The 25359-nt window shown below is 40.3% G+C and overlaps 1 protein-coding gene across 1 annotated transcript; it reads left to right on the top strand.

The window, feature by feature from the left end:
- Window positions 1-4379: 4379 nt before the first annotated feature.
- LOC149287920 (prolargin-like) lies at window positions 4380-14306 on the top strand. Its single transcript, XM_089492361.1, has 2 exons — window positions 4380-5325; window positions 14131-14306. Exons 1-2 carry the CDS (start codon window positions 4380-4382, stop codon window positions 14304-14306), a joined length of 1122 nt encoding a protein of 373 aa, XP_089348487.1.
- Window positions 14307-25359: the final 11053 nt, after the last annotated feature.

Raw genomic sequence — 25359 nt, 5'->3', positions numbered from 1 at the left:
CTCCCTCATTCAGACAACTCATCCACATATTAACTCATGCTCTCCCTCATTCAGACAAATCATCCACATATTAACTCATGTTCTCCCTCATTCAGGCAATTCATCCATTTTAAGAAACTACACCCCTTGGAGCTTCAAATGAGGGGCTACATGTATTTCTAGGACAAAAGTTGAGTGCACAAATAATGATGGAATATGTTGCTTTGGCTAGAAAATATATTTTTTCTAACCATAGCGACATGTTCATTTTTGTCTTGCGCACTCCAGGTTTGTACTAGAAACACATGCAGCCCCTCATTTGATGCGCCAAGGGATGTCGTTTGCAAATGTGTACTTTTTGTGCCATAATTTAACTTCCTACGTGAGCAGTAATGCCACGTCAAGGCTTTAACCCTAATTACTGATCATTCACACGCCTTTCATATCTCCATTCACTCGCAGAAGCACACACCATTCTTTCCCGTTACAATCCCAAAGAAATGATAGTAAAGGGAGAAAAAAAAAATCACTTTTACAGCAAAAATAAGTTTTGCAGTAAAAATGCAAGGCGCTCCAGGGATGAGATGGTTACTCACGTACCGCACGGGCTAAATGGCTGATTTTAATAATATTTGCAGTTCATCAGGATTTCAAAAATTGCCTCCCTCTACCGTTGGCTAAATTTAACCCCATGATCAAAGGCATAATAGGATTTAAAATTAGTATCGGCCATTTTTAAAAAGGGAATGTAACTTTTTATAGCTATATGATCACTGTGGTAACATTGGCTACCACAGTGATCATTTAGCTAGAATACTTAAACTTTTTTTTTTTTTTTTTAAAGTTAAACTACTTTATGTTTAAATAATTTAATTTGGGGGTCTCTAGGCAATTTTGATCTTTTTTTATCTGCCTTTAGAGACCCCCAAATCCATTTGTTTTACATTTTTATTTTTTTATCTTAATATTTGTTATTCTTTTTTTACAATCTATATACCATTGGAAAGGCGATTACCTTTCCAATGGTATATGTTGGGGGTATGTAGCTGCTTAGATGCCTGAGATACAGGCATCTAAGCAGCATGCCCCCATACCTCTTTAACTGACAATTGTCAGTTGTTAATAAAGTTGCGCGGTGACGTCATGCGTCATGCGTCATTGCGCGAGACGGCACCGGGCGGATCGGGTGGCCCCGGTGATGCCCTTCAGTTTGAGGGGCAGATCGCCGGGGTAGGTGGTGATGGAGGTCCACAGACCTCCATCAAGGTAAGGTAGTGCTACTGACGGCAAGGTGCCGTCGTTAGCACCTGACTGGGACTGTCCTGGGTGGTTACAAATTCGGCGGGGGGGGCAACAGGGGGGGCAAGGAATAACCTAGGGGGGGCAATTGCCCCCCCTTGCCCCCCTGTAGCGACGCCACTGTTCATCAATAAGACATATGGCTTGCTAATGGCAATGATATGTATATACAGTACACACAGTGCATTAGAAATCTATTGGCTGCTCATTCACAGCCTGAGACTGGCCTAGGAATCATATTTACTGGGACAAGAGCCAATGCAGAGCACATTTTTGTTCCCACAAAGCTGCATGAAAGTTAGACATTTAAATGAAAGTCTGTAACCAAGTAGCCATCAGATTAACATAGTACAAACAATCTTACATACACATATGGAGAAAACTATTGGGACACCTGACCATTACACCAACAGGGACTTTTATGACATTGCATTCTAAATACATAGACATTAATATGTAGTTGGTCCCCCCTTTGCAGCTGTAACAGCTTCTATACTCCTGGGAAGGCTTGCCACAAGTTTCTGTGGGAATTTTTGCCCATTCATCAGGGTCTGGCTCTCAATCTACATTCCAGTTCATCCCAAAGGTGTTCGATGAGTTTGAGGTCAGGGCTCTGTGTGGGCCTGTCAAGTTCTTCCACACCATACTCATCTAACCAAGTCTTTATGGGCTTTGCTTTGTGCACCTGGGCACAGTTATGATGGAAAAGAGAAATGCCTTCCCCAAAATGTCCTCACTAAGTTGTAAGCATAGCATTGTCCAGAATGTCTTGGCATGCTGTAGCATTAAGTTTTTCCTTCGCTGGAAGTAAGTGGCCTAACCCAACCCCTGAAAAACATCCCTGTACCATTTTCCTTACATCACCAAACTTTACAGTAGGCACGATGTAGTCAAGCAGGTAAAGTTGTCCTGGCATCTGCCAAACCCAGACTCACCCATCAGACTACAAAACAGAGAAGGGTGATTCATCACTCCACAGAACACATTTCCACTGCTCAAGAATCCAGTGGCTCTAGAGTCGGTGCTTTACACCATTCTATCCAAATCTAGGCATTGTACTTGGTGATGTGATACTTGCATGCAGCTGCTCTGCCATGGAAACCCCGTCGCACAGGTTTTGTGCTGATATTAATGCCGTTGGAAGTTTGGAATTTCAGCTATGGAATCAGCAGAGCATTGCACTCGGTGACCCCACTCTGTGACTTTACTTGGTCTTCTGCTTTGTGGCCGAGTTGCTGCTATCCCACTTTCCAATAATACTACTTACAGTTAAACATGAAATCATGAATTTCATGAACTGACTTATTGCAAAGGCGGCATCCTATCACACACAGTTGAATTCACTGATCTCTTTAGAATGACCAATTTTCTTCACAAATGTTTGTAAATTCAGACTGTGTGGCTAGGTGCTCGATTTTATACACCTGTGGCAATGGGTCTGATTGAATAATTTAATAATTGAGAGGTGTGTCCCAATATTTTTGTCCATATAGTGTATGTCACAGATGCAGAGATACTGATTCTTTCCTTGTGCTGCTACACTGACTTACACATATACTTACAGATTCACTAAAGGGAGTTGATATGAGAGTTTGCAGGAGAGGTGTGTTTCAGCTCCTTGGCTTCACTATACATTGTACAGGGCCATGCAAGTGTTTCTACAGCAGAAGCTCATTAGGGATGGGCCTTTATAATGTATATGAGCTGAAGCACAACTCCTCTGCAAACTTTTGTATAAATTCAACCTTTAGTGAATAGATTTAACTGTGTCTTCACCATTTAAATTATGCAGTGCAAGCTCAGCCATTCTTGATGGAGAAATGTGCATGTGTTGATGCTTTATAATTTTTGGTGAAGTAAGGGAGGGGAAGGCTTCAACTCTCCTGCAAACACTCATGACCATTCTCCATTTGGTGAGGAAACTCCAAAGGCATAATGCACACATCTGCATACACATAAATGTTTAATAGGCACAAACACATGCATTCATATAAAGATATTCCTACATAAATTCAATAAAAAATTACTGCCATAAACAAAGATCCACCCCTACATGCAGAGTATCTATTTTTTTTTCTAACTGCAGCTTCCTGGCATAATTAGGAATCTTGCCTTTTCCTTACAATCAGAGTCCCCTGCAGTTCTCACTGCTACTGATTGCAGCATCTGATTATAAAAGGGGCTTATTAGTGCCAGATCCTGCCATAAGACCACTGATCATAGTCCCATAATAGAGTATATCTGTTTCTCTGCAGATACTTCTGCCACATTTACCATTAAATTACACTGCATCAAATAGGGGGCATCATGTTCCCTGAGTGCCCCTATGCAGTCCTACCAACAAATTTGTAGAATACATAATTTTGATTTAATATTGAACTACAGAACACAATACATATCATAGTAGGTTAGCAACAGCAAGTTGTGCTCAGTATTTCACTAGGAGGTTTCAGTAATAGTGTGACATAATTAAGGAGAAAGAAGAAGGGATAGACCAGAAACGTTGTGTGGTATACATATTTACCTTGATCCCTAGACGCATGGCTAAATGAATACATTCTGTCATCATTCTATTATTCATAGGCCTTGTTAGTAAAGGTGGTGCACCTAGAAGGTAAATCAGGTGGTGCACATAGAAGGTAAATCAGTATCAACATTTCTTCTAGTACTGCATAAGTAATCTTTCTGCATAAACACAAAAATCCAGTTAATTCATTCCTCCAAATGGCAGCTCTTGCATATGACAAGACGGGGATGTTTTGTTAATTTAGTCTGTTGCAAAATTTCAGCAATACAGTACAGAGAGATGTACAAGATTGTACGTTTTACTCAGCAAGTTTGGTATTTGTCACTTATAGTAAGAAACATTTTTAACTAAATCATATCTGCATAATAGGTTTTATTTATATGAAAAATGTTAAATATACCTTTTTCAAATGATACATGTAGAAACCAAGCTGTTTTGAACCTCAAGTCTAGTGCTGTTTTTGAGGGTTTTTTTAAAAAAATTTGTCCCCATATAAAAAAGTTATATAATTGTCTAATACATCTTTTTGGGCTTTTTTGTTTCTTCCCACATACTTTGCTTCCAGCAGGTGACTATGAGATCCTGGATCATTCTACTATCCTTTATCCTAATTTTTGTCATCAAGGTGAATGGTCAGCGGCGTAAGCCACGACCTACAGTGGTACGTCCACCTAAGAGGCCAACACCACCTCCACCAGAACCAGTGGAGCCTACAGAGCTGCCCCCTCCACTTCCTCCTGGACCCCCATCTGTCTTTCCTGACTGCCCCCGTGAATGCTACTGTCCCGCTGACTTCCCATCCACCATTTATTGTGACAGTCGTAACCTGCGAAAGGTACCCATTCTCCCTTCCCGTGCTAGGTATGTTTACCTTCAAAATAATTTTATTGATGACTTGCAAGAGGAGGCCTTTAAAAATGCATCTGATCTGCAATGGATCAACTTGGACAATAACCGGGTTAAGAAAATTGAAAAGAAAATCCTTGAGAAAATGGGCAACCTGACTTACTTGTATTTGGACAAAAATCAACTGAAGGAGGTACCATCTTATTTACCTCCTAGACTAGAGCAGCTTCGCCTCAGTCGTAACCAAATATCTAAAATTCCTCCTGGAGTCTTTGGTAAAATGGATCACATGATCTTGCTGGACTTGCACCATAACAAGCTAAGTGATGGGGTATTTAATAAAAACACATTTAAGGGCCTGAAGAACCTTATCCAGCTGAATTTGGCTCACAATATTCTTCGGAAGATGCCTCCCACAGTTCCCGAGAGTGTGAATCAGCTATTCCTAGACAGAAATAACATACAAGACATTCCAGAAGACTACTTTAAGGAGCTTCCTAACTTAGCCTTCCTTAGGCTTAATTACAACCAATTATCAGAAAAAGGTTTACCCAAAAACACCTTCAACATCTCTAGTCTTCTGGTACTTCAACTCTCCTACAACAAGCTGACCACAGTCCCACTCATCAACACCAAGCTAGAGCATCTTTACTTGAATGATAACATCATTGAAAGTGAGTTGCATGTGCAGCTCTTTGCACTGTGATTTTAACTGAATTGGTTTTCAGCAAGGTTCAGTATTGTTGCAAAGAGTAAATTGTAATGCCTGCAGTAATTTGTGCATTTTCTGAACCCCTGATTTTAGTGCTTTGTGACCACCTTTCAGATTTTTTAAACTGTGAAGGCAGTTCAATCCTTGAAAAACGTATAGCACCTTTACCTTGGATCAGGCCATTCCTAGACCAGCATATATATATATATACCGTATTGGCTCGTATATAGGCCGCACACCCGAATATATGCCACACCCTTAAAGTTTGGTTCTATTTTAAAGAAAAAATATTTTTAAAAACACAAATTAGTGGAATGGTAAAATGGTATTTTATCTAATGAACACGTGTATTTTAACATTTTTGGTATATATTATACAGTTTGTCAGCATATGTTATATATAACCCCTGATATGCCACTCTGACCCCCCGGATCTGCTGTATGCCCCCTAGAAATGCCCACCTGCCCCCAGATATGCTTTATGCCCCCTATAAGTGCCACTCTGCCCCCCCCGATATGCCACTCTGCTTCCTAGAAGTCCCCCCCCCCGACTTACCAATGCACCCCCAGACTCCCTGGTGTCTAGCAGGGCCGGTCGGTGGACGTCTGTGCAATACGCGTAGACAACCACCGCTGCCGGCACTTCCACCAGGGCTCTTATGGTGGAGCACCGTAAGGTTATGTCACACCGGGGCTTCTATGGTGGAGCACCGGCGGAAGTGCCGGCGGCGGAGGTTGTCTACGCTCATAAGTCCACGGCTGCCGGAGAGGAGGATCCAGGTCCCCTGCAGAGCTGTGGGGGGATCTGGATCCTAACACTGCTGCGTACCCGCAGCAGGGATAAATGAAAAAGAAAAAAAAAACACTAGCTACAAACTGCGCTAAACCCCGAATATAGGCCTATATTCAGGCAAATACGGTATTTTTCCCCAAACTACGTTTTCATTTTTATTTATCTATGATCATCGTGTCTATTCATGAAAGCATTATACCGCTAAATATTTATTAGAATGCATTCAATTTTTGTGTATATTTAGACTTATCTTTTAGCTCATTCTGCAAATTCAGAATGTTTTATTGGCAGCAAACACCAGCCTTGTTTCAAATTAAAAGATGCAGGGAAAGGGAGTGAAGAAAGGTTTATAGAAACAAAATAATGAGTTAGGGAAATGGGAGTTTTGTAAGTAACCCTGGGAGAAATGCCAAGCTAGAAATGATTTTGTGATTAAAGAAAAACAGCAAAATATGTGCCTTAGTAGTAATTAATGATCATGGGGAATTTCTTCTGCATCTCATTATCGAAACAGGTTGTCTTTTACTGTTTGTTGTCTCTTTGTGCTCATTTGTGGTTGGTGTTTGAATGAATATGTGTCACGTCCTCGGGACCCGTTGGCCGCGGGCGGGGGTCTGCTCGCGGATCACGGGCACCCGGTACTTCTCTCTCCGGTCCCGTGGTCGGCGAGCGGACTTGTAATGTTGTAATGTCTGTATCACTAGAGGAACTCACTGCAGGAGTTATTCTGCCCAGAAAACTGCTGTATAGGGAGAAGCCCCAACAGCGGTAATCCAGGATTTAGATAATCCCAACAGTGAGACACCCTCCGTGAACACAGGTAGCAGGTAAGTACTGAGTATGAATAACAGGTACAGGAGCTGGTAGTCAGACAAGCCGGGTCGGTACACAGGAGCAGGTTATCAGGCAAGCTGGGTCGGTACACAGGAGCAGGTTATCAGACAAGCCGGGTCGGTACACAGGAGCAGGTTATCAGACAAGCCGGGTCGGTACACAGGAGCAGGTTATCAGACAAGCCGGGTCGGTACACAGGAGCAGGTAGTCAGGTAAGCCGGGTCGGTACACAGGTAGCACAGGCAAAAGTACAGAATCACTAGGCAAAAGGGAGGTCAGGCAGGCAAGGGTCCAAAACAGAAATCAGCAACTCAGAAACACGGGTAGCAGACCACAACAGGGTGCCTGAGAAAGCTCAGCAGGGATTTTTAAATTTGGCATCAGACAGAAAACCCCGCCTCCAAGCCGAGTCAAGACCACGCCTCCAGACATCCATCACATCCATGGCACAGCCAGAAGGATCGCTGCGCCCCCAGTGGATGGACCGGAGACAGGACGTCAGGTAAGGGAACCCTTCCGGGAACTCCTGCATTGACGGGCAGCCTTAGATCTGCCCGTAGAGAAGTTACTGGGACCGACCTTTCCTCTCCCGTGTCGGCGGTCACGGAGAGAACGTGACGGAAGCCCGCTCGCCGACCACGGGACCGGAGAGAGAAGTATCGGGTGCCCGTGATCCACGAGCAGACCCCCGCCCGCGGCCAACGGTCCCGAGGACGTGACGATATGTTTGCCCTCAAGCGTTATAGCATACACTGTCTATATCTTATGCTAGTGTGTATATAGCAGATGATTTCCTGCCTCAGAGCAGTCCAGTTAACCTTTTACCCCTCACTGCTTGGTTATTCCAGTTTTAAATATATTGCTGGCCTGCATTGCCAAAGAATTCTACTTTGGTCTATTCATAGAATATTTCCCCAAAATGATTTTGGTTTCACTGGGCTTCACTAGGATTATTTTGGTTTTAATATACTTTCACTAGGCTTTGGCAAGGATCAGTCACGCCTATTAATGATTTACTTTCAACAGAGGGGTTCTTCTTGGCCTTCACCCATAAATCCCTTCATCCCCCCATTTCCTTTTCAAATTGTTATTTTTTTTATCTTCTGTAGTCCTGTATGAAACATATGAGAGTATATACACTTTTTTCAGGAAGACTATTTATTGCCCTCATACAGTTTTCAAAAGACTTGATATACTCTGTGGCACTTTTGCACAGTTTGTGCATTTTCATGTCAAATCTGGAGTTCTGGAAGGATACCTAGTAACCTCCCCCGGGTTAGCCCCCCATATTAAATTTTTTTACAAAAGATCATTCCCATTTGTTCGATCTTTGTTAGATCAACTCTTTTTTTTTCCCCGTTAGATCTACTCTAACATATGCAATATTGACAATCTTTTTTCATTAGAGGGGGGCCAGCCCGTGTGTGTTCCCATCCCCTGCATACAAAATAAGATTGTGAATACCGCCTCCTGCGTGATAGATCTAACAAAAAAAAACACTTGATCTTACCGGATCTAATGAATATCTACCAAAATCAATAAAAAATTTCAAAATTTCAGTTGAGGGGGGGATAATATGCATCATCTCATTAATTAGACTAGAGCATTATCTCATTAATTAGACTAGATCTAACAAATATTTTGACTTATCAAACCTGATCTAATGCAGAGCTATCATAATCAATACATTTGTTGACATTTTTGTTGAGGGGGGCTGGCTAATCTTATTAACAAAAGATTGTTAATATTGCATATTTTAGAGTAGAGCTAACGAAAAAAACCAAACAGTTGATCTAACCTAATCTAACAAAGATCTAACAAATGGAATGATCTTTTGTTAAAATTCTTAATATGGGGAGTCTAACCCGGGGGAGGTTACCTAGTCTTCCTTGTACTTAAATAAGAACTAAAAACACACACGCACACACAAAGACATATATCTTTACACAACAGAGATCTCTCTATCTAGCTTATTGACAAATGGTCCACTGATTGACCCATCTGCCTAGGCCATAATGCCCAGCTGCCAGTGAGCACTTGTCATTGAAATGCAGTGATCAAATAGAAAAAAATCCCTTTATTTATACAGTTTATGATTTACTAATGTTTACTATTTATGATTACTAATGTTAAGAACACTTTGTGCATATCCTCTGTGTCTTCCTGCCAATCAGGGAAAACTGATTGGCAGTAAGGGCAATTCTTGTCAATGCGTATACCATATTATTTGTAGAACACATAACTGATGAGGATTGGCTCTAACTGGTCTGCCCAGTGCCTTTAAAGCCGACAACAGCCATCCTATTGACAAATGTGGCTGGAAAGAACACTATCATAACTTGTAATGGAGAACACAATATTACTTCCCAATGTACTGCTACAAAAAATTTTGTTTACATGTTATGAAGAGCTTAACGCCTTAATGACAAGACTGTTTCTTACTCTATATTTTGGGACAATGGCTCTTTTAACATTTTTCAGTGTTGCTGTTTAGCTGTAATTTTCTTCTTTCTCATTCTGTGCACCCACACATATTATATATTGGGTTTTTTTCAGGACAAACAGGGCTTTCTTTAGATACCATTATGTTTATCATGTCATCTAATTTATTATCAAAAAAAAGATAATATGGTGATTTTTTGTTAAAAAAAAAATTTTTCTCACTTTAAAAAAAAAAAATCTTTTACTCAACTGCAAAAACTAATGAAAAACCATGCTAACTAGATTCTACTATTTGTCCTGAGTTTAGAAATACCCAATGTTTTTATGCACTTTATGTGGCAATAAGTACCAGTAGCATTTTGCTATTTCAAAACCATTTTTTCCCCCAAAGCTGGTCATTCTGCCCCATGTGCTGTTTCAGGTATCTTTGAAGCCGGCCAATACAATTCACCCCATCAAACCATATATTTTTAAAAACTAGACACCCCAGGGTATTTCAAATGCTGCTATTTTAACTATTTCCATGCACTAGTTCTACCATCAGCCTTTGTTAAACTTTATGGTAGTAAAAGATCTTTGTATTTTTTTCATACACGTTCTACTCCAGGTAGAAATTTACGGCTCCTGGTATATGTCGCTGCCAAACAACACCCCAATATGTGGTTTGTTAGGTTGTTCGGGAACTAAAAGGCCATTTTTGAGAGGTGTGCATTTTTTCAAATTGGAATTTTGACAAAAAGTCTGCCCACATATCCTATTTCGGGTATCTTTGAAGCCGGCCAATACAATTTACCCCATCAAACCCAATATTTTTGAAAACTAGACACCCCAAGGTTACTTGTAATGCTGGTATTTTAACCCTTTCCATGCACTAATTTTACCACCAGCCTTTGTCAAACTTTATGGTAGTAAATTTTTTCTGTATTTTTTTCACACATGTTGTACTTCAGGTATGAATTTACCGCTCCTGGTATATGTCCCTGTCAAACAACACAACAATATGTGTTCAGCAACATCTCCTGAGTGCAGTGGGTTTGTTGGGTTATTTGGGAGGTAAAAGGCCACCTTTGTTAGGTGTGTATTTTTTGGCCATTTAGACATCTGGTCAGTCTGTGCCCACGTCCCATATTTAGGACATCTTTGAAGCCGGCCAATTCAATTTACCCCATCAAATCATACATTTATTAAAACTAGGCACCCTATGGGCATTTATAATGCCAATATTTTAACTCTTTCCATGCAGGAATTTTTGTGAAGATATAGCATGAATTGTTGGACTCGCTAATAAAAAAAAATAATATATATATATATATATATATATATATATATATATTACACACTTTTTTCTTTTTTTGGTGACAGTGGGGAATGATTTTTACATGTTACCATTTTTTTTTACTAATCACACTGATTAGTGAGCTGGGCTCCAAACATTTTTTTAGTGTAGATATCTCTGACATTGCAATGGTTAGGTATAGCATTTTCCCTTTATATCCATCTTGGCCCTGATTGTTTCCTGGGGAGGTTGCATTTGTGTCAGGGCCCCGGTCCCACAGCTGTGCTGCGCAAGGGGTCCCTACATTCTGGAGCCGTCCCCACATCCTCCGGGTCCCGACAGGGGTCGACGCCACCGCGTCCTAGGCCGCATCCATGGCCTCGCGCACCACGAGGTGCGAGTGCCTCTGTGGTGCGGCCGGCAGTGGGGCGTGTCCAGGTGTCTACTAGACAATCCTCATTGGTGGGGGCTGGGGAGGTTGTGCCCTAGCATATGGCCATCTATGGTGGGGGGTGGAGCCTTTCCTATGTCGAGAGACGGGTTTGGGTTTTGCAACCCATAAAATCCATGCACCTAGGTGGTAGGTGCTTGCGTATTAAGCTCCTAAGTATATTCATTCCATAGTGCAGAATCTAGTGTTCGTTTTCTAGTACTACAGGCCCTTTTGGTTTTTGACTTCAGCTTGTCTCCTGGATTATCCTGCTCTCTCCTGTCCTGACCTAGGCTTGCTTATTCGACTCCGCTATTTTGCCTGCACCTTTTGATATGCTGCCACCCTGCCATTGGTCTCCAGCTTATCCCCACCAGGACCTGACAATTTGCTAATAATTGATAAGCAAAAATAAGTGAAATAAATATATATAAAATAGTATATAACCGTAAATGGTATTCAAATAAAAGATCCAGGTATAATCATGTATAGTGTAGTATGTAATATAGATATAGTGTAGTAATTGATAAGCAAAAATAAGTGAAATAAATATATATAAAATAGTATATAACCTTAAATGGATACCCCAGTTGGTATTCAAATAAAAGATCCAGGTATAATCATGTATAGTGTAGTATGTAATACAGATATAGTGTAGTATGTAACACAGCTTAATGGTAGATGTGGAATACTAAGAAGGCCCCTTACAATATTAAGGGCATCAATATGCCCATATAAAAGTGTATGACCCTCTGCATCAGCCAAGACCTCCTCTTAAGCATCCCCCACTCAGTGGTAACGGTTCAACCAGTCCGAATCACGAAGCATAAAGGATGAAAAAGGGAAGGTGAATAAAACTAAATCTACTTTAAACATATTAGCTCTTTTAAAAAATAGCTGAGAATAGGACGTCCTCGTGGTTGCTGCAGTTTACATCCACCACAAGAGCGATGCTCAACTCAGTCTCTGTCTTCAGTTAGTGTATGCAGCTTCTTCCCATATACTCTGAATAAGCATCACCTGCTAGATTTATTGGACTCATGCTTAACAGTTGAACCTTAAAAACATTTTCTGGGAACACTGCCAAAATCGCAGCTTGTTTAAGCCTGCCTGACTCCAACAAATGTAACATCTTCAAATTAACAGGCATCTATCCCAGAAAAGGTGCGAGAGGGAGAGATGACTTAGCTATAGCAGGCAAAATTATTTTTGAGGTTTAGCCGTTTGTTTGTTTAGTTGGGGCAATCCTCATTATTGGAGATTTGTAGAAACACACTAAATTCACAAATTTCTTTAAAAATAAAGTTTGTACAAATCAAAATGTACAAGTCTATGATGTGCTAAACATGTGTTGTCACTACAGGGCCAAATTGATTCCTTTAATGCCAAGAGCTCCTAAGCTCTTCATAGCAGTTCCCCTACTAACATCTAGTCCCTGATCTCTAAATACACTCCTAGCAGGTCTCTCTGCTCATCTGACAATATTAGTCTGTCCTCCGCTCCTATTTCCACTTCTAATGCACAACTACAAGATTTCTTACGGGCTGCCCACATCCCCTATTATACCCTTCCCTAGGCTCTCTCGGTGTCTTCGGTGCATTTAAAAAAGACCCACTTCTTTAGGGAAGCCTATCAACAGGTCCTTTCACCCATATTGTTCAACAATATTATTATTTATTCATCAAATAATTACAATGGGTTACACTTACGTGTTATTATTGTGATATTCCCTTCTATTATTATTAGCTATTTTTTTATATAGTGCCATTATATTCTGCATCACTGTACAATGGGTAAACAGGTCATAGCAGGTAGTATATAACATAACAATTTCACTTACAGAAAGAAGCGGTAAGGAGGGCTCAATGAGCATACAATCTAGAGGGAGTTAAAAGGTAAAAGGGCCACTGTTAAGGATGGACCCACCACGCTAGTATTAGTTTTGTCCAAGGGCAGGAGAGGGACTAGGAAAGTTGAGCTAAAGTTAGATGGGAGAAAGGTAGTTAAAGTCCATAGGCATCTTTAAAAAAGTGTGTCTTGAGCAATTTTTTGAAGGGCCGAAGTCAGGGGAAAAGACAGATAGGCCAAGGAAAGCATTCCAGAGGATAGGGGCAGCCCTTGAGAAATCTTGCAAGTGAATTAAAACTAAAAATCACAGCATCGGATGAGCAGAGAGACTAGGTAGGAGTGTACTTGGAAATGAGTGAGGAGATATAAGTAGGGGGACCACTATGAAGAGCTTTGAAAGTAAGGGTTGAAATTAATCCTGATGCACCAATGCAGCCAGTAAAGAGACTGACAGAGGGGAGAGGTAAAACGATGGGTGAGGAAAATAAATCTGGCAGCTGAATTCATGGTGAATTGAGGGAGATCAGCTAAGACATGGTAATGTCAAGTATGAATTTACTGCTCCTGGTATATGTACAGTGATACCCATGCGTCAGTTTGTTTGGAGGCTAAAAGGTGACATTTGAGGTATAGATAGAGGCACTTCAGCAACACTGGCTGAGTTTAGGAGCATGGGACCCCTACATTTTTGGTGTTGCTGGATGCCTAGATGTCGAGGCATTGCAGCAACACCAGCTGAGTGAAGAAAGCAATAATTTATGCATTTCTGTGGCGTGCTTGGGACGTCAGTTGTCGTCAAGGTGTTAAAGAGATAGTCCACATGCACTTTTACATTAATTAACAAGTATAGACTACAGAAGAACAGTAAAGAAACAGAAACAATACCATGTTGTAAGTGAAACATAGGTTAAGTAGACTTGCAGTAAATGGGAGAATGTCAACCCCAGTTACTTCCACTTGGCTATATAGTGTTGTAAACGCCAGGATGTTTTTTCTTAATGTTTGACAAATTGTGCTGTTATACATACTGAAAATCCATTATTTAAAAATGTATTAAGATACATGAATATGATATATTTGAATATATTCTGATTTGTCAGATAATATATTTTTCATTTCCTAATCATTCTCTTTTACCTCTACAGAGATTAACGGCACAGAGATCTGCCCATTGCCAATTACACCATACGATTTCCTGTCTTCCGATTTGTCCTCTGTGCCCCGACTGCGGTACCTGAGATTAGATGGGAATCAACTGAAGCCTCCTATCCCACTTGATGTTATCATGTGCTTCCGACTGCTGCAGTCTGTGGTCATCTGAGAAAACCACACAAACCTAACCGAATACACAACCCTACAATAACACACCAAATATCTGTCTCTATTCAATATTATACACTGTTATACTAATACACACAATACGCAGACTGATGCTCGCAACAAAATGCACAAGGACAACGTATTCTAATGTTATAGTCACTTTACCAAGCTAACACAGCATACACCTAATATGAACATACCTGGCTCTAATAAAACATGCATGATATGTTTGTGCTTAAAAGCAACACAGACCAATAATATGAATTTTTAAATGCTTCTTGCATTAGGGTTATCTGGTGGGACAAGTTTAAATAGGGATTTTGCATAAGCAGGAGAATAAAAAGGGTAGTTTTTCCCTGTGACGAGTGGGACTACTGGTCCTGGTTTAAATGAATCCCTGCATCATATAAGTGGGGCTACAGAAAACAGGCTGTGATTGAGCAAACACTATCCTGGATGGGATGTGAAAGTGATAGAGCTGATAAAAGTGCCAATTTTATAGTTCATTTTTGTGTTGTTTTGGAACCAGCTTATCTTGCCAGTCCATGGTTAGCTAAGTGTAGTGTTTATTCAGTCTCCTAGATAGGAGAAGGTTTTTGGTTTCTTTCTTTTGTTTGAAGCTTCTGTTGCCCAGTCACTACTCAAAGGGACATCATCTTGAGGATACATTTGTTTAAATACAAGTGTAAAACCTCACCAGGTCTCGCTGATCGATGGCCCTAGAAGTACCCCGGCATGTGCCATACAACACCGGTTACAAATATTAGTAATAAAACCAACCAGGCCTATAGTAGTCCACAGTGATGTACTATTCTAGAGCAAACCTACATTTTACTGCAGCAAACATTTGAAAACAATGTGGGTGCATAATTTATACCCAAAACTAAACTATGTTTATATATTTGAATGACTTTTCACATTTTTATACACCCTTGCTATAATGTATTAATACAATTCTAGCACATAATTTGACTTTACACCTTTATTATACATTTAGCTCTATTCTATCTGTAGTATTTACATGGTTATTTTTTTGCAATTATTACATTGTTTTGCAACGTGTTGCACACTGATCTGCAACAAAATGATTAAACATCTATTACATGCTTATTCACAATGCTAACATCACTTAATGAAGACTATAGGAGATTGCAGTACAGCTCTTACAAGTTCACGTTTTATATGAGAACTGGTCCTGTCATTTTTATTTATCACAAGCTTTTTGCCACTTTTGCTGTTTTCTCCTTATCCTCCAACTATTTTCTCATTCTCCCATTCTTATACATAATGTTGCTTGATTATCTTCCTAAAATAAATTACTTTATTGTGACAACTTTTTCTTGGCTTCTTGTTTCTTTGGCACTGCAAAACTGAAGAAAAGCGGTTGATTTTTTTCATGGAAAATAGCAGATCTCTGTAAACAAAGCTGGATAATTGCTAAAGGCAAATAAATAACTACTCTATTAAACCAGGAAACAAAATAGCGAGTTTGATGCTTTATTGTATATTGTAGCTAACCTGTGAGACTGTCGATTGGTTTTCTGTTTTATTTATTTAAAAATCTTTTAGTGGGTCTGTATAATTTTTTTTTTACATTTTAAAAATTTAGGAGAGTTCACTGGTTTGAAATTTAGTATTGCCATCTAGACGCCAACTAGAGGTGATCGGGTGCCACCTCCTGGCAATTGATGGTATTTAAGGAGCTGATCTTTGATCCAAGTATGACATTTTTGTCTAGGTCTTTGCTTTCCACAGTTTCATGAGATAAGCTGCAAATCTTGGGCTGGGAGAGCAATAGGCTTTCTGATATTGAAATGACCACTGATTTTTTTTTGGTGAAAATTTTAAGGGCAGTTTGTTTTGGATGCACATTGCCAAAAATCTCGATACAAAATCTCTAACGCTATGATGAAATTCATCCGATTTTACAACTAATCTCCCTGAAGTCAATTAACGGAATTTCTCCATTTAATGAAATCTCGTAGGTAAATTCAAAGAGCAACCTTAAGAACACAGACTTAAGTATAACTCTAATAAATAACTTTTTTTAAAATTGTGTTTTATTATTAGTCTCTCATATAAGACAGCTTCCAGATGACCATCAAACATTGCCAATAAAGTAGTTACATAATCTCATCTTTAGGATAGATACACTGCACATGTTATATATGAATTGCATAATGGTATACGTGTTAGTTCGTAAGTTAGGTAGAACTTGGTATGCGTTAGTTCACATCTGGAAAACCTCAGAGGCTGGAGTCCTATGTGTGTAAACAGTGTCCCCTCATCAAATACTATTACACATATTCTTCCCTGCATATTTGGACTACTTTGGAGTCTCGTAATTAGAATTTAGAGCAATCTCTGATAAAGAAAAGTGATTAAGGCGGCAAACACAATTGGGTACTTTCCAATGACTTAACATCTAACAAAAATGTGAATAGCTATTGTGTTGTGCAAAAAAAGAAAAACAAAAATATTATGAAAAAAATCGATACTTATCGCTATGAGTTTCTCACTGTCTGGTGGTATATATGAACTCAGTGATGTGCATATACAAAAGAAAAAAAATGTGTAAATATAAACTTAAATTGTGATCACCATTACCCTCTGGTAGTGTTGTATAAATGCAAGGTATTCTCTAGGTTACCTGGGCTCCCCTCCCAGGTATAAAGCCAACCTCAGGGAGTGTCTGCTATATCATCCATTTCGTCTCTTCGGTCTGTCAGGTCGTCATCTGTCTACACCTGCAGCATATCTTTTCCCCCAAAGTAAGAGGCCACTGCCGTTGTGGGCGCATATTTGGGCTGGTGCTTAGGCATATTCCAAGTGCAGTTCTGGGTAGTTTGGCACAGTTTTGGTGAGCTTTAGTCAGCGGGAGTTCCCAGAGCTAACTTAATGTGCATTCCTCTTGCTTAAGCCCCAGGACATGACCCTAATAAATTACATTTTAGCAGCCAGGGCAACCAATCTTACGCGGGCCGCACCTCGAGCCAGGCTACTTACCTGTGGGAGGGTCTTCTGTACTGCATAGAGGAAGTGGAACCTGGCAGAGTTCACGTGACATCACATGACTCTGCTCCAGTCCTGCTTCCTCTGTGCAGTACCAGAGAACGCAGAGGGAGGCCGTGCCCTCTGCTGAAGTCTGTGAGCGGCATCGAGGAGCTGCAGTGCAGGTAAGGGGGTGGGGAGGGTGTAAGTGCTGGAACCTAGGCATGATGGGACTTTGATTGCTGTTAGCAATCACACTCCTATCATGCTAAGTCAGCCAGTACATGCTGAAACCTAGCTAGCTGCCCCCCTTGTGTATTGATGCTGCCAGCAGTGTGGGGTCTACACATCACTTACAGACACCCTGTACCATCATTTACTGGCTGACCTGGCATGATTGGAGTGTGATTGCTAACAGCAAGCACAGTCCCATCATGCCTAGGTACCAGCATTTACTGGTTGCCTGGGTATGATAGGAGTGTGATTGCTGTGTGAGCAGTGTGGACGCCAGGACTGGCTTTGGGGTGTGCAACCTGTGAGCTATGCCTGTAATTTAGGGGGCTTTAAATATACCTTTTAATGACGTGTTTTTATGTGAATTCCAATTGATCTATACCTGCAAAGCTGGATTTCCATACATTATTTATGTATACCTGCAAATACAGTGTTTGTATGTCTTATTCAGTTGATTAATACCTGCAATGCTGTTTCCATTTATTTATTTGATCTATACCTGCAATGCTACTTTTCATATACTATTGTATACCTGCAAATACAGGATTTGTATGTCTGATTCTGTTTATTTGATATATACCTTCAGTGCTGAGATCAGAAGTGAATTTCAGTTGATCTATACATGCAAAGCTTGGTTTGTGTGTTAATGTGTTGATCTATTCCTGCTATCGGCAACTGGGGCTAATATTAATATATATGGGCAGCAGGGGCATCAATACACAAGGGGCAAAAACACTAAGGGGGGTATAAACAACAATGCAGTGTGAAAAATCCATCCTGATGTAGACGTCTGTGACGTAGACTGTGTCCTGCTGTTTGTGTATTTTTGGTTATCAGTGTAGCAGAGCCTGTCCTCGGGTGTGTGTATAGGTGTTGGTGTGGCAGAGCCTGTCCTGGTGTGTGTTTGGGTGTTGGTGTGGCAGAGCCTGTCCTGGTGTTTATTCGGTTGTCAGTGTGGCAGAGCCTGTCCTTGGGTGTGTGTTTGGGTGTCAGTGTGTCAGAGCCTGTCCTGGTGTGTGTGTGTGTTTGGATGTGGGTGTGTCAGAGCCTGTCCTGGTGTGTGTGTGTGTTTGGATGTGGGTGTGGCAGAGCCTGTCCTGATGTGTGTGGGTGTCTGGGTGTCGGTGTGACAGAGCCTGTGTTGGTGTGTGTGTTTGGTCATCTGTTTCCTGGCACTTAACTTACAGAAGGAATTTTTTAATTTAGATTTATCCAGAGATAAAATGGCCTCCTGAAGTTTTAATGACTTCTGGGGACAAAACGTTCAAGGCCCTGAAATCATTTAGTGGAAAAGTTATTTATTGTGTTATAATATTTATTTCAAGGATTAGTCGCCCTCAGTTGTGGCTTCAGGCTTCCCATGTTGAATGATCAAGTATTATTTTAGCCCAATAACAAAAGTATAATTCCATAGCACATTACTTTTGGAAATTATGAATGCCCCCCCAGTTTGACTGTGGTATCTTGTGTGCCCCCCCTATATATTGTTTCTAGAGTCGCCACTGCTGTCAGATGATGATGTCATATCCTGGCACTCCATGTGTTGAAGGCATGGCGTGCCTTTTAATGCAGGGAATGCACTGACCGCAGAGGAGGGAGGCTAGTGATGCTGCTTAGGTCAGCCTATGGCAGCGTGAAAGGTAAATGTATTTCTGATTGTAATAATTCATAACATTGACTGATTCGGATGCAAATTTAAACATGAATGGTATATATGTTATCCTCTGTGTCCTGTTGCTGCCTGTGCTAGAGACAAAACTGGTAGCACTTAGCTCTAGGCTCTTTATGGAAACATAGAAATTGACAGCCCACCTGCCTGATTTTCCTTATGTAAAGACCAACACATCAATGAGTAATTTGTTTTGTAGCGACATGCCTATCCCTTGCATGTTCACATTTTTTTATTGTCTTAACCTAAACCTGTTTTGCTGAGCAACTGTTTCACTTATCTAGCACCTTACATTACATCCAAGCCTCTGACTCTACATTTCTTGTCCTAATAAACTTCCCTCCTGTACTTTGTTAAATTGCTTTAAGTATTTAAATGTTTTTATCACATCTTCCCTCTCTCTCCTTTCCTCAAGCTATACATATTGAGTTTCCTTTGTATTTCCTAATACTTTTTATCCTGCAAACCAATAACCATTTTAGTAGCCCTTCTATGTACTCTATCAATATATTTCTGGAGATGGGTTCTCCAGAACTGTACATAATACCTTTGTAAAGTGGCATACCCACCTCCTTCTTTCTGCCACTCATGTCTCTAGAACTATTTCAGATTAATGCCAACTTTGCTCAAAAGTGAAAGGAAGAAAATTAAATATACTTACGTATTAATGCAAAAAACAGCAAATGAAACAATACTTCAATAGCTTCATGCTATGTGTTTCTACTAATTCCATCCTTAGCGCCCGAAGTCCAGTCAACTGCAGCAAAGACTGGATGCACTGCTTGTAAATTACACTAGGAAAATCAAGAAATAAAGAACACCCTGACAATAGAAATCTACCACATAGAAGAAAAAAAGGTTGGGGGTCCCCTTAAATACACATCCGGCTTCAGTAAGAGCAGATGAGGGAAGAAGAAAATGAGAACATGTCTCGTTTTATAACGCCAATGAAAAAAAACATGCAGTAAAAAAATTTTGTGAGCATAGAAAACAAAACGGTCATTAACAGGACATGGGGTAATTGCTTATTAATGACACCAGAAGCTTTTTCCTCTCATGCAACAACCCTCTCCAAAAATGTTGGTTCAAGCAGATTCACCCTTGGTGAATGGCTGTGGCTGCTGACCACATTACTCCTTCTAATGCTCTAGCTAGCTCACAAAATTGTGTACAGCAGCTGCAAGATACCACTGCCACAGATTAACCGGCACAATATTATCATGCCACACACTGACTTGCCATATGTGCACGTTAAAAAAAAGGTAACAAGTGTTTGCTTGCCAAATATATTTTAAGCCATTTAGAAGAAGAGTCGTTTTCGTCACATGTTAGTAAAGTGTTTGGACGTTTTGGCTCATAAAAATATATACCGTATTTGCTTGATTATAAGGCGACCAGCCAAAAAAGAAAAAGCCTGAATATAAGACGACCCTATAGGAAAAAGTTTTACTAGTAAATGTTAATTCATGTAAACTATGTAAAATATGTTTTTTTTTATAAAAGCTATGATTGAGAAAAATATTTTTTGGTTTTTATTTACTTTTATTTTCCAACCTGCCCCCCAGTTATGCACATCTGCCCTCAGGCTTGCCACTCTGCCCCAGAAATGCCTTATACCCCCTATATGCCACTGTGCCCCATGATATGCCTTTTAACCCTCTAAATGCCACTGTGCCCCATGATATGCCTTTTAACCCTCTATATGCCACTGTGCCCTATGATATGCCTTTTGATCCCCTATGTGCCACTCTGCCTCCAGAAATGCCTTATACCCCTATATGCCACTCTGGCATTTAGGGGGTTAAAAGGTATATCATGGGGCAGAGTGGCATATAGGGAGGTATAAGGCATTTCAGGAGGCAGTGGCGTATAGAGGGTTAAAAGGCATTTCTGGAGGCAGAGTGGCATTAAGGGGGTTAAAAGGCATTTGAATCTGGATCTTAGTATCATAGTCGGACCTCTATTTGAGGTCTGATTATAAGACGACCCTGATTATAAGACGAGGCGTATTTTTCAGAGCATTTGCTCTGAAAAAAATCTCGTCTTATAATTGAGCAAATACGGTATTTTGTATTTTAGTTTTTACATTTTTTGGAGATATTTTCTTTTAACTGCTTTTACATTTTCATTTTTTTCACTGATCGCATGAGTGATGAATGAGCTGGGCTCCATTGATCTGCATAGTTGGGTACCTGTCAAAGTTCTCAAATGGATCTGGAGAGACTCTCTGGGAACTTTTATTTTGAATAGGTGCTGCCATCTTGTTAGAGGTGGCATGTCTCTAACACGTGGTAGCTTAAAACCTTCCCAAGAGCAATCAAATGGGTCCTCTGACGTTATAGGGCCACTGACTTTTTTTTAGCCGCTGGGCAACTGCTCCCATTGAAATTATTTGCAGCATTTTCCACACATGTCTGAACAGATCCCTACATTCAATGGCTCCTCATAAACTGAATTCCAGCACAGTTTCCGAAAGAGAAGACTCAGTTGATTAATCCATCCTAGTCCTGCTTAGTAATAATAATTTTCACAACATCTTCATATTATAGACATTGTTTCTGAGTAATTACTTAGTATTAATGGGTAAATCCTGGTAAACAGTCATACAAGCCCATAGTCCCCTTTGTTTGATACAGTGCCGTAGGTTATGATGACTGGCTTGAAATCAGACTGATTTACTATCTAACATATTTTTATGTACTGTAAGTTTAGGTATGCTGGGTAAAATCATATGCTTGCCAGCATTAATAAAGGTACTTGTGAGCTATTTGAAAATGTAAAGCTAATATTTCTAGATTGTAATCCATATATCTTGAATGTAATCCATTCTATATCTTGAGTAGACAGTGGGTATCACCACCAAAGCTAGTGATGTGGATGCTCATCTCTGTAAACAGATGACTGAGCAAGAAAATAAGAGTGTTTTCAAATAAAGAGAGTAAACTTGTGGATAATTATCATTTTTTCATCACAGACCATCTGGATATTGATGGAATAACAATTCTTATGGTTAACTCATGCTACAAGGAACAATTCTGATAAGTCTGAAATCCACCCCTCCTAAAAAAGTTTACCTGTAACCCACTCCTGCTAGGAAATGCGAAGCAGATCTGTCTCTGGCTGTTCCTTACCATTGCGGAGAGTACCTCAGCGGTTGCTATGAAACTGGAATCTCTCAGGCACATATCCCTCGATAGATTGGTAGAAGCCAGAATATGGTACATAATTACCGCAGCCCACTGAGGTCACTATTGCTGTAAGACTGTAGATCTTTTACATAGTTCCTAGTATAGTTGAAGGACTGGTGCATATCTTAACCTGTAGAGGTCTACCAGTTTACCCTCTACCATGATGATGAGAGTTAAATGGGTCCTACACGTGTGTGGTCTCGCCTTTCACACAAGGTTTGCAACTTGTATCCCAGGCCCAGCTGACAACCGTAGATATTGGACAATAGATACATCACAACAGGTGGTTAGGCAGCTGCATTTCTGTTTGTTCCAGACTGAGGTATTACCCATCCCAAAGCCTGCACCCTACAAATAAAATGATAATTAACATGTATTTCCTTAAAATATCAATTGCTTTTCATAAAACATTAGATTTTGTTTAACACCCTTTTGTAAGCTAGCTTACCTGTAGAGTCAGGATCCACATATCCACTGCCTTTCTCTTTCCCATCACCTTAATTCTATGCCTAAACTTTTAGTAAAAATACTAGCATTTCAACTTTCCATCTTTTCAACATCCAAAAAACCCCTCAGATGCACATGCGTGTTTAAAATATATGTATCATTATTCACCTCTCTGTATATGTTTCCTTTTTTCACAGCATTTTAACCCCTTTGTGACAATGGCTGATTTAACATTTACTGTACCCACACAAGTTATATATTGTTTTTTTCTTTCTTTCTTTAGATGGCATTATTTTGATTGTATCATAAAATTTACTATATAAAAAAGTATAAAATATGGTGAAAATTACTGTTCCATTATCAATAATAAAAAAAAATTATTGAAAAGGGTATAACAATAGAAGTTAGGTTTTAAGGTAGTAAATTTGCATTGTATTTTTTATTTATTTGATGATTTAGTTCCTGAGTTGGTGGCTGTAGCTGCAACATATGACTAGCCACATTATGTAAATACTTCTGTATTTTCGGCATGTTTTGGTCGCTATGTACTGCGGACTCTCCGATTGTTTTTCATGTGTGTTTACCATCTCGCATTGTGATATGTCCGTGAACGTGTAAAACTCAATAAAAATTTTATGTTCCAAAAAAAATAAAAATGATCATGAACAAAGTCATATTTTCCTATCTCAATCTGTGTATTTTTAATCATCTTGTAGGTATGCCCAAGTGTTTGATTTGTTGATTCCTCTGATTAGTCCGTCTAACAGAATGTCTCACACTCAGTAATTGGTGAGTTTACATAAACGCTATATGTCCAAAAGTATGTGGACACCCCCACCTAATTATTGAGTTTAGGTGTTTCACCCACACCATTGCATTCCATCTCCATAGACAAACATTGGAAGTACAATGGGTCAAACCGAAATAATCAGTGACTTTAAACGTGGCATTGTCACAGAATGCCACCAGTGCCACATGTCATTTTGGGAAATTTCGGCCCTGGTCTAAACTGCTTCTGAAAGCAATATCAGCGCAAGCACTATGAACTGGGAGCTTCACAAAATGGGTTTCCATGGCCAAGCAGCTGCACACAAGCCAAAGGTCACTATGCACAACTGATGTTTGGAGTGGTCTAAAACACAATGCCACTGGGGCAGTGGAAGCATATTCTCTTGAGTGATGAGTCTTGAAGTCTGATGGACCAATCTGGGGATGTCAGGACAATGCTATCTACTGGAATGAATAGTGCCTGCTGTAAAGTTTGGTGGATCAGGGATACTGGTCTGGGGCTATTTTTCAGGGCATGGACAATGCCCCCTGGTTTCAGTGAAGCAATTGTATGCTTCCAGCTTTGTGGCACAAGTTTGGGGAAGAGCCTTTACGAGGTCCATAGAGCCATGTTTAATGAGTTTGTTGAAATTTGAGTGGCCTGCACAGTGCCTGACCTAACTCCACTGAACTCCTTTGGAGTGAACTGGAACACCGATTGTTAGCCAGGCCTTATTGGCCAACATTGGTGCCTGAACTCACAAATGCTTTTTGGCTGAATGGGCACAAATCCCTACAGACACTCCAAAATCTTGTGGAAAGCCTTTCCAGAAGAGTGGAGACTATTAAAGCAACAAATGGGGTACCAACTCCATATTAATGCCCGTGGTTTTCGAATAGGATGTCCAATAAGCTTATATAGGTGTGATGGTCAGGAGTCCACATACTTTTGGTAATATAGTATACCTCATCTAACTTCATATGAGCATACCTGGGATCTTCTTCACTCTGGCTGCCCGGAGCGTTCCCTTGCGGGACGCGGCCAGGGCTGCCCACTGACGTCGATGGGTGGTCCCGCAACCTCTGTAGGCGGTCCTGCTTATGTCTGTGGGAGTTCACGCTGACGTCTGTGGGAGTTCACGCTGACGCCTGTGGGAGTTCACGCTGACGCCTGTGGGAGTTCACGCTGACGCCTGTGGGAGTTCACGCTGACGCCTGTGGGAGTTCACGCTGACGCCTGTGGGAGTTCACACTGACATCTATGTGAGTCTATTTGTTGACTGATCCTTTATACTTAATATGGAAGAGCCCACTAGCCTCCTCATGCTATGCAGTTTTTCTGTGCATAACAGCTTGGCTCAACCCCAGCAAACCCCACAATAGCTATTGGAATTGCTGTCTGTGAGCAATAGCAGCAGCCACCACCAAGTAGAAGGACCATTAAAGAAGGATATTAATAATGAAAACAGAGCTTGAACATGGCATATCACTTCCCCTTCACCACATATATACTATACACACATACTGAATAAGAGCATGGGGATCTCCAATGTAGGGTGGCCACTAGGCCACTTTAATCAGCATTGCATTCAAATATATTTTATGCCACCAGTTCAGCAATATGTCACTCTGTTTGTGAAAGGGACATTGGAATAAGACAAGGTTAGTCAGGGCAGTCGACTACAAATGGAAAGTGCTAAAAAGGCATAAAATTCTTTATTTATATTCATTACGGTTCTCCAAAGACCAAAGTGTTT

Source organism: Sceloporus occidentalis, unplaced genomic scaffold (genome assembly GCF_023333645.1).
Source record: "Sceloporus occidentalis isolate IW3139 unplaced genomic scaffold, rSceOcc1.0.p SCAF_55, whole genome shotgun sequence".
Taxonomy (NCBI): Eukaryota; Metazoa; Chordata; class Lepidosauria; order Squamata; family Phrynosomatidae; genus Sceloporus; species Sceloporus occidentalis.
The sequence above is the reverse complement of the archived record's forward strand: the minus strand, read 5'-3'. Positions and strand labels throughout refer to the sequence as shown.